This window comes from Theropithecus gelada, chromosome 8 (genome assembly GCF_003255815.1).
Source record: "Theropithecus gelada isolate Dixy chromosome 8, Tgel_1.0, whole genome shotgun sequence".
Lineage (NCBI taxonomy): Eukaryota > Metazoa > Chordata > Mammalia > Primates > Cercopithecidae > Theropithecus > Theropithecus gelada.
Genome location: NC_037676.1, coordinates 74,235,955 through 74,251,572, shown reverse-complemented (window position 1 = coordinate 74,251,572; position 15,618 = coordinate 74,235,955). Strand labels below are relative to the sequence as shown.

Below are 15,618 nucleotides of genomic sequence, written 5' to 3'. Positions count from 1 at the left end.
ATGAAGGCGTGTGATGTTTTGGAGTTGGAAAGGGGATCAGAGGTTAGGCAGAGACCTTTATGGAATATATTGTCTCTATGCTCAAATTTACCATTGACCAGAGATTCAAGTGGGGAAGTCTGTCATGCAGAGGGCGTCTACAACGTTCACATGCCACCTTGAACCCAGTCAAAGCCTAGATAGTATCAGCAGACATGAGAGTGCCTTTCCACATGGAATTCTCTAGAGAATCTGCTCAAGGCATGAGCATGTTGGCTGATGCAGGCAAAGGTGCATCCCATTCCAGGTCCATGGGGAGTCTTGATTGGCATTGTTGTGCCTGTTTTTCCTTTATCCATTTATGCACACCTGTACATATTCCACACACTTTCTTTGAGTCTGACTATGTATCAGAGACGGTACTAGGCAGTGTTTCTGGAAAGGAAAAAAAATATGCAGATGAGTAAGTATTTTGATTCATTTATTTGATACAACTCCAGAGTTTTATTTTGGTGACCTAGGAAAACAAAGGATGGCAATAGGAATAATGGAGAATGACATAAAGCCCACATTCTTCTCTGATAATTGTTTATGTTTTGGAAGATAATTATCCAGAAGAGAATTGGGCTTAGCAGTAGTACAGGTTGGCCCCATTCTGAAGATCCACACATCTGGCATCCATTGTGCATTTCTACCTGGATATCCTGGAGCAAAATCAAACCAACAGAGCCAAGACTAATGTTATCTTTTCCTTCAGAATCTCTACTGCCTCTCAGTAGAATCTCCTAGTCATCCTACTCAGATCATTGGCAGATAGTCTCTATTTCACTCTCCCACATTTTTCCTCAGTTCTTTCAATAATTCTTTGGCTTTCACATCTGCTTCCAGTTGGCTTGGACTGTCATGGTTCCTCATCCAGATTGCTCCAGCAGCCTCAAGAGCATCTCCACCATACCTCACTGCTTTGTCTCATTCTTCCTACAAATGGCCACCATAGTGATGCCCTGATAATGAAAAGCTAATCCCATCAGTGGCTCTTTTAAATATTTTTCCAAAAGCTTTAATCCAGTCCAAACCCATCAGCATAGCAGGCAAAGGTCCCTGTGAGCTGGATCTTACCAAGATCTTTCCCAACACCTCACTGTTCCCAGGATTTACCCAGAAATGCACACTCCCTGAATGTGCCACACTTTCCTTCATGCTGTCTGGACTCTATACAGGCTCTTCCTTTTGCCTGGAAAACATCCCACCATGGGTTAGCTCTAAGATTTCAAAACTCAGCTGAGGTATCATTTCTTCAGAGCAGACTTCCTTAACCACCCACCTGTCTCCAATTACCTGACTCTATTGGGTGCTCTTTCCTTGTGTTACCATAGTTTTTAGGATACAAACAAATAATAATAATAAAACCTACTTCCTAGATTATTGCAAAGAATAAATGAGCTAATACAAGGAACTTAAAACAGTACTTGGCACATGATATGCATTTGATAAATGTTAGTGACCATTAAAAGTTAATAATTGATCTCTTCTATGGCTTATAAGCTCAAATGTCTTCAGAGCCCAGGCAAGTATCTAAAATATGTGAAGCAGCGGGTATGAAATGGTTAGTTTTAGGGTTAGTTTTTTGTTTGTTTGCTTGTTTTTAGACAGGATCTCATTCTGTGACCCAGGCTGGAGTACAGTGGAGTGATCATGACTCACTGTAGCCTCCACTTCCCAGTCTCAGCTGATCCTCCACCTCAGCCTACCTAGAAGCTGCAAATACAGGTGCTCAACACCACACCCAGCTAATTTTTGTAGAGATGGGGTTTCGCCATATTGCCCAGGCTGGTCTGGAACTCCTGGGCTCAAGTGATCCTTCCACCTAAGCCTCCCAAATTTCTGGGACTGCAGATGTGAGATGCTGCGCCTGGCAGAGATGGTTGGTTTTGATGGGGGCCAATGTAAATTGGAGAGAACACCCATCTGAAAACTTGCAAATTAAAAAGCAAAACAATATTATCCTGCCCAGTGAAACCTATTTCCTGACTATATCCAGTTCTCAGTGCTAGTTTGCAAGCCCTAGAATATATTCTCCCTCTCTTCATTCATTCTGTGACTGTTTTGTTTACCTATTACATGCCCTCTCTATACTAAGCACTAGGCATACAGTGGTGAGCTTGACAGATCCCTCATCTCATAGAGTTTACTGGACTTTGAGCTCCTCAAGAGCAGTCACTGACGTTTCTTTCTGGTGCAGCATGCAAGATGCTGGCTCAGCAAAGGCAGGAACTAAGTACCAGAAAAATAAATGAGTGAGTGAAATCAGCGAATTCAACAGATTGAGTAGAACTGAGCTAGCAGCTTCCCCCCTCCTAATTCTATCTAGCCATACATTTCTGGTTTCTCACCAGAGCCTCTCCTGCCCCTATAGTATATGTTTTCCTTCTGAACATATGTAAGATATAATATGTATCATTCTCTCAGTTTAGTATTTTTTTCCATGTTGTTAAATCACTCTTGTCTACCTTAGTTACTAAACTCCTGGAGCTTCCCACCATGTTGTGTGGCTACACCCAATTGCATGTGATATCACATCATCCCTGTCCTTTCAAAAAATAGCAGATTATCTTAAATGAAATGAATTTCAGATTAATTCATGTGTCATAAGTTTTTATAGCACTTAAGAGTACTGAACCTCCAAATGTGGCCATCACCGTTGCAGAGGTATATAGGCCTTGTAGTTTTCTGTAAGGTGTATGACCAAAGTATTCTGCAGCTACTACTAGTAGATCATATGCCCACTCTCCCACTTTAGCCACAGAGACCTTGCTATGGTTTGAATTTTTATGTCCCACCCAAAATGTATATATGGAAACCTAATCACCAAGAAGATGGCATTAGAAGTTGGGGCCTTTCGGAGGTGATTAGGCCCTGAGGGGAGAGCCCTCATGAATGGAGTTAGTTCCCTTATAAAAAAAACTATGAAGGAGCTTATTAGCTCCTTTGTCCTTCTGCCACATGGGAACACATAGAAGGTGCCACCTATGAGGAATGGGCTGTCATCAGAAACCAGTTCTGCCCGAGTCTTGATTTTGGACTTCCCAGCCTGCAGAACTGTAAGCAATTAATTTATGCTATTTATACTTTACCCAGACTAAACTATTTTGTTATAGCAGTGTGAATGGACTAAGACAGACCTTACATGCATTTTTCAGTGGGCCATTAAACTGTGGTGATTAAATTTTGTGTCATACTTCAGATTGGTTTGGCAGTTGGTGACATTGCTGAGGTCCAGAAACATGCATCATTGAAGAGGATAGCTATGCAGGTAAGTGCAGTGCTTCCCCACTTATGGCAGTGTTATCTTCTGGTAAACCCACAATAAGTTAAAAATATTACAAGTCAAAAATGGGCATTTTGAAGGAATATGCCAGTTGTAAATTTATACCACTTACACTGTAAAGTTGGACTGTTTACCCTCCTGATCATGTGGCTGACTGGGTTCTGTGGCTCGCTGCCACTGCCCGGCATCCTAGGAGAGTACCACACACTGCTCGCCCAGAACAGATCAAAGTTTAAAACTTGAAGTACAGATTCTACTGAATATACATCACTTTCACACCACCATAAAGTCAAAAATCGTGAGTCAGACCATCCTAAGTTAGGTATTGTCTGCAGCACGTTTATTTAAACTTACTGAAACTAACACCATTATCGTTACTTCCTTTTCTGAGAGCACAGTTATTTAGCATGGAAGCTTTCTTAATCCTGAGGAGTCACATCCTGTGTCTCTTTGCATGTTATCTGGTATACCTGCTCTAATAAAAGATTATGAAAAAAAATGTCCTAGAACAATCTTAGCAGAGAAATTGAGAAATTGCCTGAGCATCTTGTGTTATGTTAAAATGTGGCCACCCATGTTAAAATGTGGCCACCCAGGTAGCAAGCTGCTGGATCAAGAGAATCACTGGCATCCTAGCCCCACTGTTTGAAGGCGCTCCTTATATTTTATGCAGGGAATCGCAGGGTACCCACAGCATAATTTATGTTGACATTTTAATTGCATCCATGAGGTTTTGTTCTCTTGTGACATCTCTCTCATTTTTATAGACAATTTGATGTAAAATTTGGTGTCAAAGTTTCCTGGCTAGGTATTTGGCTACTGAACCTTGTGAGGTACCTTTCTGTCATACAACACAAAGTTATTTTTATGCTCTTGACTGGATTGTCTTTAAATTTCAAATTCAAATGGCCATTTTTGATGCTTCAAGGATATTTGTTGACCAGTTGACTATATGCATTCAGAAACTTTGGCCAGTTTGAGAGAGGAGATAGAAAAGTCATGTAATGATATAACTTTCTATTCACTCTTGTCTCCTCTTCACTTTTATTTGTCCAAATTCTTTCTTCTCTGTTATTCATTAAGCCATACACTAATATTTATTTATTGAGAAACAATGTTTCAATACATAGTGTATACAAAGTCCAGTACAGAGGAAACAGAAGGATGTGATCCCTGACTATTCTACTTAGCACACCAGCTAGGCATTCGTATAATTAAATATCAAAAATCAACTGAGAACCATTTGTAAATTCCATGCTCTATGACATGGCTGTATATTATACAGAGATACAGAGTGATTGGAACATTTAGAGAACAAACACAAATGATTATCAGGTACAGAAAAAAAAATGCAAAAATAATTAAGGGAATGCTGCATGGAGGGGGTAAGATGAGTCAGTGTTGAAAGATAGTTGAGATTTAACAGGACATCAATACCGTCCTGAAAGGAGGGGCCAGCAAGAGCAAAGGGCCACATCAGAACTGGGGAAAACAGCCAAGGCACTGGCCCAAGGCCCCGGCCCAAGGCCCCCTTGCCTGGAAGGATCATTCATGTTAGTGGGTGATTAGATTGCTCCAGATGATAGGGGGGGTTATTCAAAACCAGCAAAGAAAAACCTTAGCAAAGGGCACTAAATGATGAAGTGCTTCAGGTTATTTTGTAAGTTAGCGAAGAGTTATTCTCAGCCCTTCCACAATGAAAATGGTGTTTATAGTGATCTGTTATTATTTTGGTTTAGTGAGGAAAGATTGAAGGCAGGAAGAGCTAATGGCAGGTTATTACTGTCACAAAGATGGTGTTTAGGACTTCAGGTGTATGGATATGGAGAGGAGATGTATAAACCTCTTGGCAGGTATGTCAGCAATACCTCATAACTGCCCTAACAGCTCTTTAAAATACCTTGGGGAATAGATAAAAACAATAATACAAGCAAAGTTGGGGAAGCTCACTCAATTACAATGTCAGTGGGGTTGAGCTGAAAAGCACAAACCTATATTGTTTACTCTGCTCTCTGAAAGTAAATGGCACAAATCCTAGTACCCCCATGTTATCTATGCCTTGTTTTGGATCAAAAACAGCATCAACTGGAAAACCAGAAAGCCATTCTCCTACTTCTCCTGAGTGGTTTCTTAAGAAACTCTCTGCATCCATTCTGAAACCTATGTCTGAGCCCACAGCAGAACCATGAGCAGAACCAGACAAGTAGCACACATTTCCGACAGGGCCGTTTAGTTCTCTCAGAGAATCATCTCCATGGGAAGTGGAGACAGGCCTTGGGACAACGCATGCTGGGAGATGTGTTCTATATGGGGACTGTCAGTTCCTTAGGGATAGGTGTGATGAGTATTTTGAGGTACTTGAAACTGTTTGGGTGTTTTTAAATGTTGGTATCTCCACTTTCCACCACAGTTTTGGCAGCTGCAGACAGTCCATAAACATTTATATCCCTGCTGCAAATTAGAAAGGGAAATCCACAGAGCGCATCTTACCCTTCAGCATGGAAAAGCCACCAGTTAGAGGAGGTAAAGATGCTCCCTGAGCCCAGCGGAGCCAGACTCAGTGGGTCCCGCCAGACCCATACTGGACTTGGGGCTTTGCTTGCCAGCTTCCCCCAGGACCATCTTTGAGAGACCTATGTAGATAATGAACAGATTAAGACACACTATGTATTTTATCTGTTGGCAAACATCAAGCTTGAGTAAATCTTTTTCAATCAAGTGTGAGGAAATAAGACGTGACTTCTAAAACTGTATGTATGGGAAGGGGAAAGTAGGATCACCCTAAAGAGCAAAGGGGGAAAAAAGGAACCCTAGAAATTATTATAGAAAATCAGTGAAAATATTTAACTGGTATTATTAATAAAATACAAGAAAACATAGCTTTTCTTGAAGCTGGAACTAATGCACAGTATGTTAAATGGTGGTAAGTCCTGTAAAAATAGCAAGGAAGCCACATGGAGGAAAGTCATGTGGGGGACAGTGGGGAGCCACAATTTTAAGCAGTGGTGTCAGGGAAGTTCTTACCATTTTACTGTTTATGGCTATAAATCGCTAATATTGGAAGGTGTTTGGTGTTAGAAAGCAAATCTCACTAGTAGCTACAGTAAACATACCTATTTACCAGATACAAAGGGGTATAAAAAAGCAGAGATGAATTTGGCAAAAATAAATGAAAAAAATTAAGTGTGGGGAAATATCTCATTTGCTATCCCTGCAAATAGTAATTATACTTAAAATTCATTATAGATAAACCATTTTGCACCTGATAGCACAGACATGAAAAATGCATGACATACTCTTAGGCCTGAGAGTTCTAATTCTTTTACTGCTTACCTTTGTCTTCCTCCAGTTAAGCACTCCTTCTCTCCTGCCCTAGGTGTGTATACATATGCACACACACATTCACACTGTCCAGTTGTGCACATTTTGTAGTATTGCAACACCCCAAGAGTATGAACTACTCTTTTCTTCTTTAAATCTCCAGCATTGAACAATAAAACATCAGGTGACTATCCCTGAACAATAAAGAGCAAGTGACTAAATATTGAATTCCTTTTTTAAGCAACTTCTTCCTCTCTCTCTTTTCCTGCTCCAAGGCAGATTGCTGCCCTGTCAGTGGGTGAGGTGAGAGGAAGGGGCAGGTGACTGTGAGCTAGGGGATAAGGAAGCCTGGCCAGCCCAGCTGTGGCACAGAAGTCAGGACATAGAAATCAGTTTTCATTTTGCTGTATTAATGATTGCCTCTGTGCCATATAAAAATTCCAGATACTAACTAGTGATTCTATCATTAAACCCAAAATGCACTTTAGGTGGAACTTCATACCAGCTTAGAGAAGAAGCTGCCACTTTGGTTTCTACGCAAAGTGGATCAGAAATCCATCATCGTGTATCCCAACAAACCCAGATGTGGTGGGCTATTATTCGTAAGTACACATAGCAAATAACAACATTAATAACATGACACTGTTTGACATTCATTCATTGTGTTAACCCTAAGGGGGCCCTTTTATAGACTTTGAGTCTTCTCTGCCTGTAGGCAGAGAAGTTGTGCTTTAAAAAAAAGGATATGATTAACCCAAGATGTGAAAGAGCTGGGTGAGAGGAGGGTGATATTTGCTCTCCCCTTTCAGGTGGCTCATCCATGGCATCTGTGTTAAATGCATGCTGTCCCTGTTAGAGCAGATGAGCCAGGGACCAGCCATACCCTTTTAGTGTCTTTTTTACAGTACAGGTATACTTTATTTGCTTTTCCCAGTCACATGTCATTTACATTTATGTGTAGATATATATGTGTGTATATACAGCCAAGTGTTTAGAATACACAATAAAGAACACACATTCACACACACACACACACACACACACACACACACACACACAATGTATTAATCCGTTTTCACACTGCTATAAGGAACTCCCTGAGACTGGGTAGCTTATAAAGGAAAGAGGTTTAATTGACTCACGCTTCCGCTTGGCTGGGGAGGCCTCAGGAAACTTGCAATCATGGCGGAAGGTGAAGGGGAAGCAAGGCACCTTCTTCACAGGCAGCAGGAAGGAGAACGAACACATGAGGAACTACCAGACAATTATAAAACCACCAGATCTTGTGAGAACTCACTCACTATCACGAGAACAGCAGGAGGGAAACCACTCCCATGATCCAGTTACCTCCACCCAGTCTCTCCCTTGACACGTGGGGATTATGGGGATTATAATGCAAGATGAGATTTGGGTGGGGACACAAAGCCTAACCATATCACACACACACACGAACACACACACACACACACACACACACACAGTGTCCACTATAGAAAAGGAGCTAATTAAGTGATCAAAGACTAAGCAAGGCCATTGCATTATAATGGAAGAAGGGCCATATGAAGAGCCAGAATAACTGGGTGCGAATCCTTAGTATGCCTGGGCTCCCTTCATCTCTACACCTGTTCTTTCTGAGTTCTTTTCAGGTTAATTTCCCCTGTGTAGTCATAAGGTGATAAAGTGGCCCTGAGTATCAGTCTAGGCTTTATTCTAACTCCACAGTATCTCTCCAACTGATTTTACACATGTCCATGGTTACAATTACTACCGAAACAGATGCTCAGCAACTGATTTCTCAATCCTCGAGCTCACCCTTCAGTTCTCGGCCCCTACACCCAGCTGCCTATTTGACATCTCCACTTGCATGTTTTAAAGGTGCCTCACATTCAGCAGGTTCAAAACCAAACTTCAACGCTTTGACGTTTCACCCTCTCCTCACATATCCCCTACAGGAAAAGAAGTGAAAAAGTCCTGGTTCCTCCTTGCAACAGTGTCAGCACCATTCATTAGCCTGTGCGAGCCAGCCACCCAGGGGTCACCCTTGATCTGTCCCCTCCCTCTCCTTCTCCCCTCAGTCTGGTCCATTTGACTTCCTGGGTGTCCTGTGCAAGTCACCATTTTCTCTCGCCTGGAAGCCTAGAATTACCTCATTCTTGATCGTTTCACATCTGCCCTTTGACCCTCTCCAGTCAACTGTGGTTTAAAAGATATTAAATTAAAATGAAATGTATTAAAATAACATTTCAGAAATTTCTCCAGGTGAAACTTTGTTGATTGGTTGAGTTGTATTGGATAATGTGCAGTGCAGTTTTAGAAAGTAGCGATGAATCTAATATAGAATACCACCTTCCATGATGGGCATTTCTCATGAAAATGTACAGAACAATTCAGCTAAGCCCCTTTCTAAACAATTTTCTACCCTAATTTACTGCTCTTCTGTTTTATCTGTACATGTTTTATTTCTGTCTGACTATATGTATGACTTCCTTTCACAGCTGTTTCTTCACATGTCTCTTTCTCCTGGCAGATTGTGGGTTCCTTGAGGGCATAGCTATGCCTTATGCATATTTGTATCAGTGGTGGTTGAATTTTGGCACATGCTTAAGAAAAAGTTCCTGAATTGAATTCAATTTGAGTAACTACTATTTTTTTATCCAACAGCATATATTCTATTTTTTATTTTGCACTGGAGAAATAAGACAAGAAATACCAAATGCTGATACGTCTTTAGAAATGGAAATATTAAAGCAGAAATACCGGTATGTATTTTTCCTTCTATCTGTACTTGAGAAATTTAAAACTCATAAATAATAATGCACAATATAAGGTTATATTTTATATTGGTGTTTATTTATTTTATAATTGTCATGCTTTATTGACAGCTGTAGCTAGTGTATTGAGGGTCATGAGACATTCTCTAGAACCAACAACATATTTGCCGCTATTCACCAATCAGTTTGGCTTCCAATAATAAGTGAATAAAAATTAAAATGCTGATTTCCTTTCTCTTGGAGGTAGTACTATAAACTGTATTCTTCATCTGAATTCATAAAGCAAAGCTCTGAAAGCTTTTGAAGATCCCTGGAGTAACTATGTGGTGGGCAGTGGTTAAGCATGAGGGTTTTACAGTTAGTTAGTACCTGAGTTCAAACCCCTATTCAACCAGGTACTTAATAACTATGACACTGGGCAAGCTGCTTAACCTTTCTCTATAATAGTTTCTTTCCTGTAAACTGGGAACAAAAATAAACTAGCCATGAACTAACAGTGTAACTTTGGGAAAAACCGTTTAAACTTCAAAAACATTGTGTTTCCTGGACGGATTGTGACTACCGAGGTCAAAACCTATGCCTTCCTACAATCAGAAGGGCTAAAAGAATAACTGAAAATAAATTCATGAAATGTGCATGTCCTTTTAGGCTGAAGGATCTTACTTTTCTCCTGGAAAAACAGCATGAGCTCATTAAACTGATCATTCAGAAGATGGAGATCATCTCTGAGACAGAGGATGAAGATAACCATTGTTCTTTTCAAGACAGGTTTAAGAAAGAGCAGATGGAACAAAGGAATAGCAGATGGAATACTGTGTTGAGAGCAGTCAAGGCAAAAACACACCATCTTGAGCCTTAGCTCCTCAGACCTTCAATGAGGCTTCTAATAGGGGGGTGCATGACTTGCTGGTTCTAATTTTCAGTTTAAAAAGAGTGAGGAAGAAGCAGAAATCTGATTTCACTACATGTGAAATCATGGTTCCTGCATGCTATATAAAAGTAAACCATCTTTTATCCTCTACTCATATTTTCTACCAATCACTATGTATTGGGGATATCTTTGCAGATATGTTCAAATTGGACTTGACTTTGATGAGAGATAATCTCATTATTTGAATGGGTAGAAAATGAATTTGCTAGAACACACCTTTTTAATGAAAAGAAGTAATAAATGTAACTATTAAGCTAGAATGCAAATGTCAGTACTAAATTCCTGCTTGCTAATTGCATAATATGTGATGCCCTAGAAAATAGTCACAAGTATTAATAATGTCTTAGATGATAGTCTTAAATATTAGGTTGAGGTCTACCTAACCTAAGCTTCTTCTTGGAAAGCTTCTTCATGTTGAAAGAACCTGTGGGTGGCACCATGTGCACTATTCTGTTCCTACTGTGATGAATAGCCCCACCCTTCTTGCTGTCCCCAACACACCTGATGTCACTTTGAACCATATAGTTGAAGCAAAAATTAATAGGCCTTATGATATGCACGAATTTTACTGTAGATAATATATGTTGTTTCTGTTTTTGTTTGCCAGTGAGCATAATAAATGTAAAACCTATATAGTATCCCTGTCATTATTGTATGAACCTTTGTTTGAGATTTGAAAAAACACGCCTGCATCACATATTCCCTTTTTTCTTTTGATGTCTACTCAAATCATGAATTAATCACATACCTCATCATTAATCTTTTCAAGGTCTTTTTCTTGTTTTGTCTGATTTTCTCCATCATCCTGATTTGGATGTTTATTCCCTCACTACCCCCAGGAGACATTCATGCTAATGGATATGTCTTTGGCTAAGTATGTGTCCTTGTGTTATGCTATACAGTGTTGTTTTGAGTCTGTTATTATTTACACAAATGTTATGCTATAGCTTTTATTTCTGATTTCTGTTTTTTTATTCTTATTTCTCTTCTCACTTATTTCTTATTTTTTTTACTCATTTCTGTTTCTTACTCCTTTTCACTGGACATGATGTTTACAAGATACAATTGTGTTACTGTATTCCATCTAGTACAGGGCTTTCGATGTGGCTTACTATTTCATTGTGGGCACCCACCACACTGGACTTTTCTAGAGTTGGACAGCTTGGTTACTTCCACCTTCCTGCACACATTCTCAAACATACTGATATTCATACAAACCAGCAGAGTGCTGAGGGACAATATGTACTATTACAAAACCAGACACTTTTACATTCATGGTCCGACACAACACACGGCCTAGAGGCAATATTGTATATGCCTTCATCTTTGATATGAATAATATCTGTGTTCTTTATATTTCTTAAAACAGAAAGGCTGGAAAATCACAATACAGGAGCAATAACCAAAGATCTCTTGATCATAAAGACAAACGGTCTTTTCAGTCTTCCCTCTCCTCAAACCTTGTGTGGCATTGCACAATACAGATCTCAGTCAACATTCACTGAGTGCCAAGAATGTGAGAAACACTGTACCATGCCTGTCGTGGGAAATATTTAAATAAACGGATTGTCTTACAACAATCTCATCAACCTGTACTCTCAAGAAGCTTATAATTCAATGGTCTTCACTGATTTTCTCAGTTCTTTCTCCTTTAGCCCCAAACACAGAACTGCTTTTCCACTGTTTCCACTGATTGCTTCTTTCTTTCCCGACTGGCTTCTATTTCATGCCAACTAACTCCATGTGTACATCCCTGAGGTCTGTACCTGGCTTTGTTTCCTCTGTTTCCTCACTTCTGCTCCTTCTCCTAAAATCCAGTCCAACATTTCTGCAGTTCTTCAAATTAATTACATAGAAACCTGAATTTGGTGGTAAGAGAAACAAACCAACTCCTCTGGACTTCCTGTTTTCCATCAATGGTACCAGGATTCTCTCAGGCTCCTAGACTCAAAAGGACTCAACATACTAAATTGAGTTAATCTTCCTAAAGTGAAGCTCTAAGCCTTCACACCCATGCTAAAAAGCTTAAACGTTTTCTTTTTCTTCATAAGTAACCTAATCTTCTTAACCTGGCTTCTCAATCCAAATTAGCTTTATCTTCCAGTATTCTTCATTTCATCCAAACTGGAAGACCATTGTTTCATGAAGACACTATGTTTTCCCAACTCCCTACCTCCAACTCTATTCTCTTCCAGCCAGAATGTCCCTTCTCTAACTCTTTTTTTTTTTTTTTTTGAGACGGAGTCTCGCTCTGCTGCCCAGGCTGGAGTGCAATGGCCGGATCTCAGCTCACTGCAAGCTCCGCCTCCCGGGTTCACGCCATTCTCCTGCCTCAGCCTCCCAAGTAGCTGGGACTACAGGCACCCGCCACCACGCCCGGCTAGTTTTTTGTATTTTTTAGTAGAGACGGGGTTTCACCGTGTTAGTCAGGATGGTCTCGATCTCCTGACCTCGTGATCCACCCGTCTCGGCCTCCCAAAGTGCTGGGATTACAGGCTTGAGCCACCGCGCCCGGCCCCTTCTCTAACTCTTAAAGCTCAGTTTAAATGGCATCTCCACCTTGAAGTCTTTTCCTAATGCTCCCCACTCATTATGCTTCCTGCCTCCTCTGAACTGGCACAGACTGCACTTCTCCTCTGCTACTGCAGCCTGTTAACGGTGACTGTGACTTGCCACATCCTCCCCCAACTAGAGGGTAGACTCCCTGAGCTTTATGGGTCACTATCACCAGTAGTCTCAAAGGAGGCAAAGAATTACATCGTATTTCATTTTTTTTTCATCTTGTGGAGCTTCTAGCACTGTGTCTTGCACATAACAGATGCTCAACAAATACATGCAGGCAAATCAGAGAAATCAGTGAAAATAATAAATACTGTAGACCTGAAAGAGACTGCAAGAAAACTGGCTCAGTCTGCCTCAGAAAAGTGGTTTAGTGTCCTTTTTCTGTTGATACTGTGTCCTAGAGAAGTTGAATGACTTGCCTCTCAGTGGTGGAAGAAGCATTAAACACCACTTTTCTGCCTTTTTGTTCCCACCACTTCAATCTGGGCTGTTGTTTTAATGATTGTTAACTATGATTAGCATGGGCACTTGAAAGGCTTGTGTTTTGCAAGAAGCAACTTGTGCCTTCATATTGACTCTAATTCTATTGGTTGAGTGACTCTGGGCATGTGTCCTCCTCTCTAAAATGGTGATGATAGAATATATTTTTTATAGTGTTGGTAGAATTGGACAACCACATGCATACAGAGTACCTAACTCAGTAAACACTATTGCAATGTGTTCAAGAAAACTGATTTACCTGAGATAAAGGGAGTTACAAAGCACTAGGATTTTCCCATCATACCAATTACCCATGGAATTTCTTTGGCAGTTAATTAATTAGCAGCCTGATATAAATTGAAGCTCCCACATACTTCTGAATCCCCTTAGCCAAACAAATCCTGGAATGTGTGTAGTAAAATAAAAACCTTATATTTAGAGAAAAATTTGATTAAAATATTTCAGCACTTTTGTCATCTTTATTTTTGCTTTAGATTCAATTCATTAAACATTGATGGAGCACCAACTCCTTACTAGTCAGAGTAAATCATCATCAATGAATATTTTTTAATCATTTTGGACATTTTGATGTGAGCACATTAAATAATAGCAAAAAGAAAAGGCTTATGAAGTTTTCTGTGTATCAGGCACTGTTCCAAGTACTATGTACTAACTCACTTGATTCTCAAAACCTATGTGGTAGGCGCTATGATAATTATCATCCTTGTTTTGTAAAACAAATCATGACACTTCTAGGCTGAGTAGCCTGTTCGAGGTCACATTGCTGAGATGAAAACTCAGGCAGTCTGCTTCTAGATTTTGTGTTCTTAATGCAAAGCTATACTATCTCTTAAATAAGAATCAGAAAAAAGAGCACACTTTCTTCATTGACTTTATACTTCAGAGGTTACTGAGTGGATATCTGCAATGTAACATTCATAGGTAAGGGCATTTTAAGGTTAAGAGACATGGGATACCACAAACATAATAAAAACAAGTGAGCAGACATTGAAGTCAGGAAGCCTGAGTCATAGACTTCAGACTTAGGGCATAATTGTTGAAAGTACAGTTGAGTGAAGTTGTTTAACCCATCATGAAGTTTAAACCATCATGAAGCCACAGAGTGAACTAAATTGGGCTGATTTCTAGAATCTGAAGCCAGTCGTCTTGTCATTTGGCTCTGATTTTGCTTGATAGTTTTAGTGAAGTGATAGGAGACAACGGAAGACAGGAAGATGTGGGCTACCCCTTGCTATTTCCAGCTCCAGACACCCTACGCAAGGTGTCCAGCATTTCCACAGGTTTCTAGGAGGCAAAAGGAGGCATGATCCTGAGCTGCAAACGTCAACAAGGAAACCACTGAGGGAAACCGGTCCCTCTAGGGGTGTAATTGATATTGAGCTGGAACCAAAAGACCTCATTGAGACCTCCCTTGTGTGCAGGAGGATCTCTCATCTCAGGAAAACCTATAGCGACATTAACGTATGCTTCTGCTCCTTTTTCTATTGAGATTTATCGAGAATCTGCAAGTCCAAAGGCAGATGGTGGCACTTATTAAAAAGTTTTCATTTCAATTACTTCAGATAATACAGACTGCCAATAAACAGATGCACAAAACAGGTGTATAAAGTGGTACGGTAGTCCTCCCTTATCCCTAGTTTCTCTTTCTAAAGTTTCAGTTATCCTTGGTCTACCATGATCAGAAAAGAGGTGAGTACAGTACAATAAGATATTTTGACAGTAAAAGACTACAGTCACATAAATTTAGTATATTGTTATATAATTGCCCTATTTTATTGTTAGTTAATATTTCTTTTTATGCCTGATTTGTAAACGAAACTTTATTATTATAAGTATGTATGTATGTGAGAAAACATACTGTGTGTATATATATACACACACATATATACATATGTATATACATATATATGTATATATATAGGGTTCAGTGCTATTCATGATTCCCCCCATAGAGAAGGGAGGAACACTATACTTTTATGTGAATCACAAATACTTAACAGCTTAAATAAGACATAATCCGCTCTCCAGAACCAAGTCTGAAAAACGTAAGTATTGAGGGAGAAAACTCTCAGAAGAGACAGTTATCAGAGGTAATTTGGGTTGTTTTAAAAATTCATGGGGAAGAAAGAGGATGAAGAAGACGGAGATTATCGCTCATGGGCAGCATGTCTGTGCTTGTGTCAGTACCAGCAAAACCTAAAAGGAAAACTTCACCTGCACCTTCT

The 15,618-nt window shown here is 39.9% G+C and overlaps 1 protein-coding gene and 1 long non-coding RNA gene across 3 annotated transcripts in view; one reads left to right on the top strand and one right to left on the bottom strand.

Annotated features, from left to right (window-relative positions):
* The window catches only part of TRPA1 (transient receptor potential cation channel subfamily A member 1), a 54,554-nt gene extending 42,648 nt beyond the window's left edge, over positions 1–11,906 (top strand). Inside the window, exons 24-27 of the mRNA XM_025394670.1 lie at positions 3,224–3,292; positions 7,117–7,230; positions 9,290–9,387; positions 10,048–11,906. Coding sequence (XP_025250455.1) covers positions 3,224–3,292; positions 7,117–7,230; positions 9,290–9,387; positions 10,048–10,258 — 492 coding nt within the window. The 3' untranslated portion in view covers positions 10,259–11,906. The remainder of the gene's footprint in view (positions 1–3,223; positions 3,293–7,116; positions 7,231–9,289; positions 9,388–10,047) is intronic.
* The window catches only part of LOC112630415, a 222,425-nt gene that overhangs the window by 21,864 nt on the left and 184,943 nt on the right, over positions 1–15,618 (bottom strand). The gene's annotated exons all lie outside the window — the stretch shown is intronic.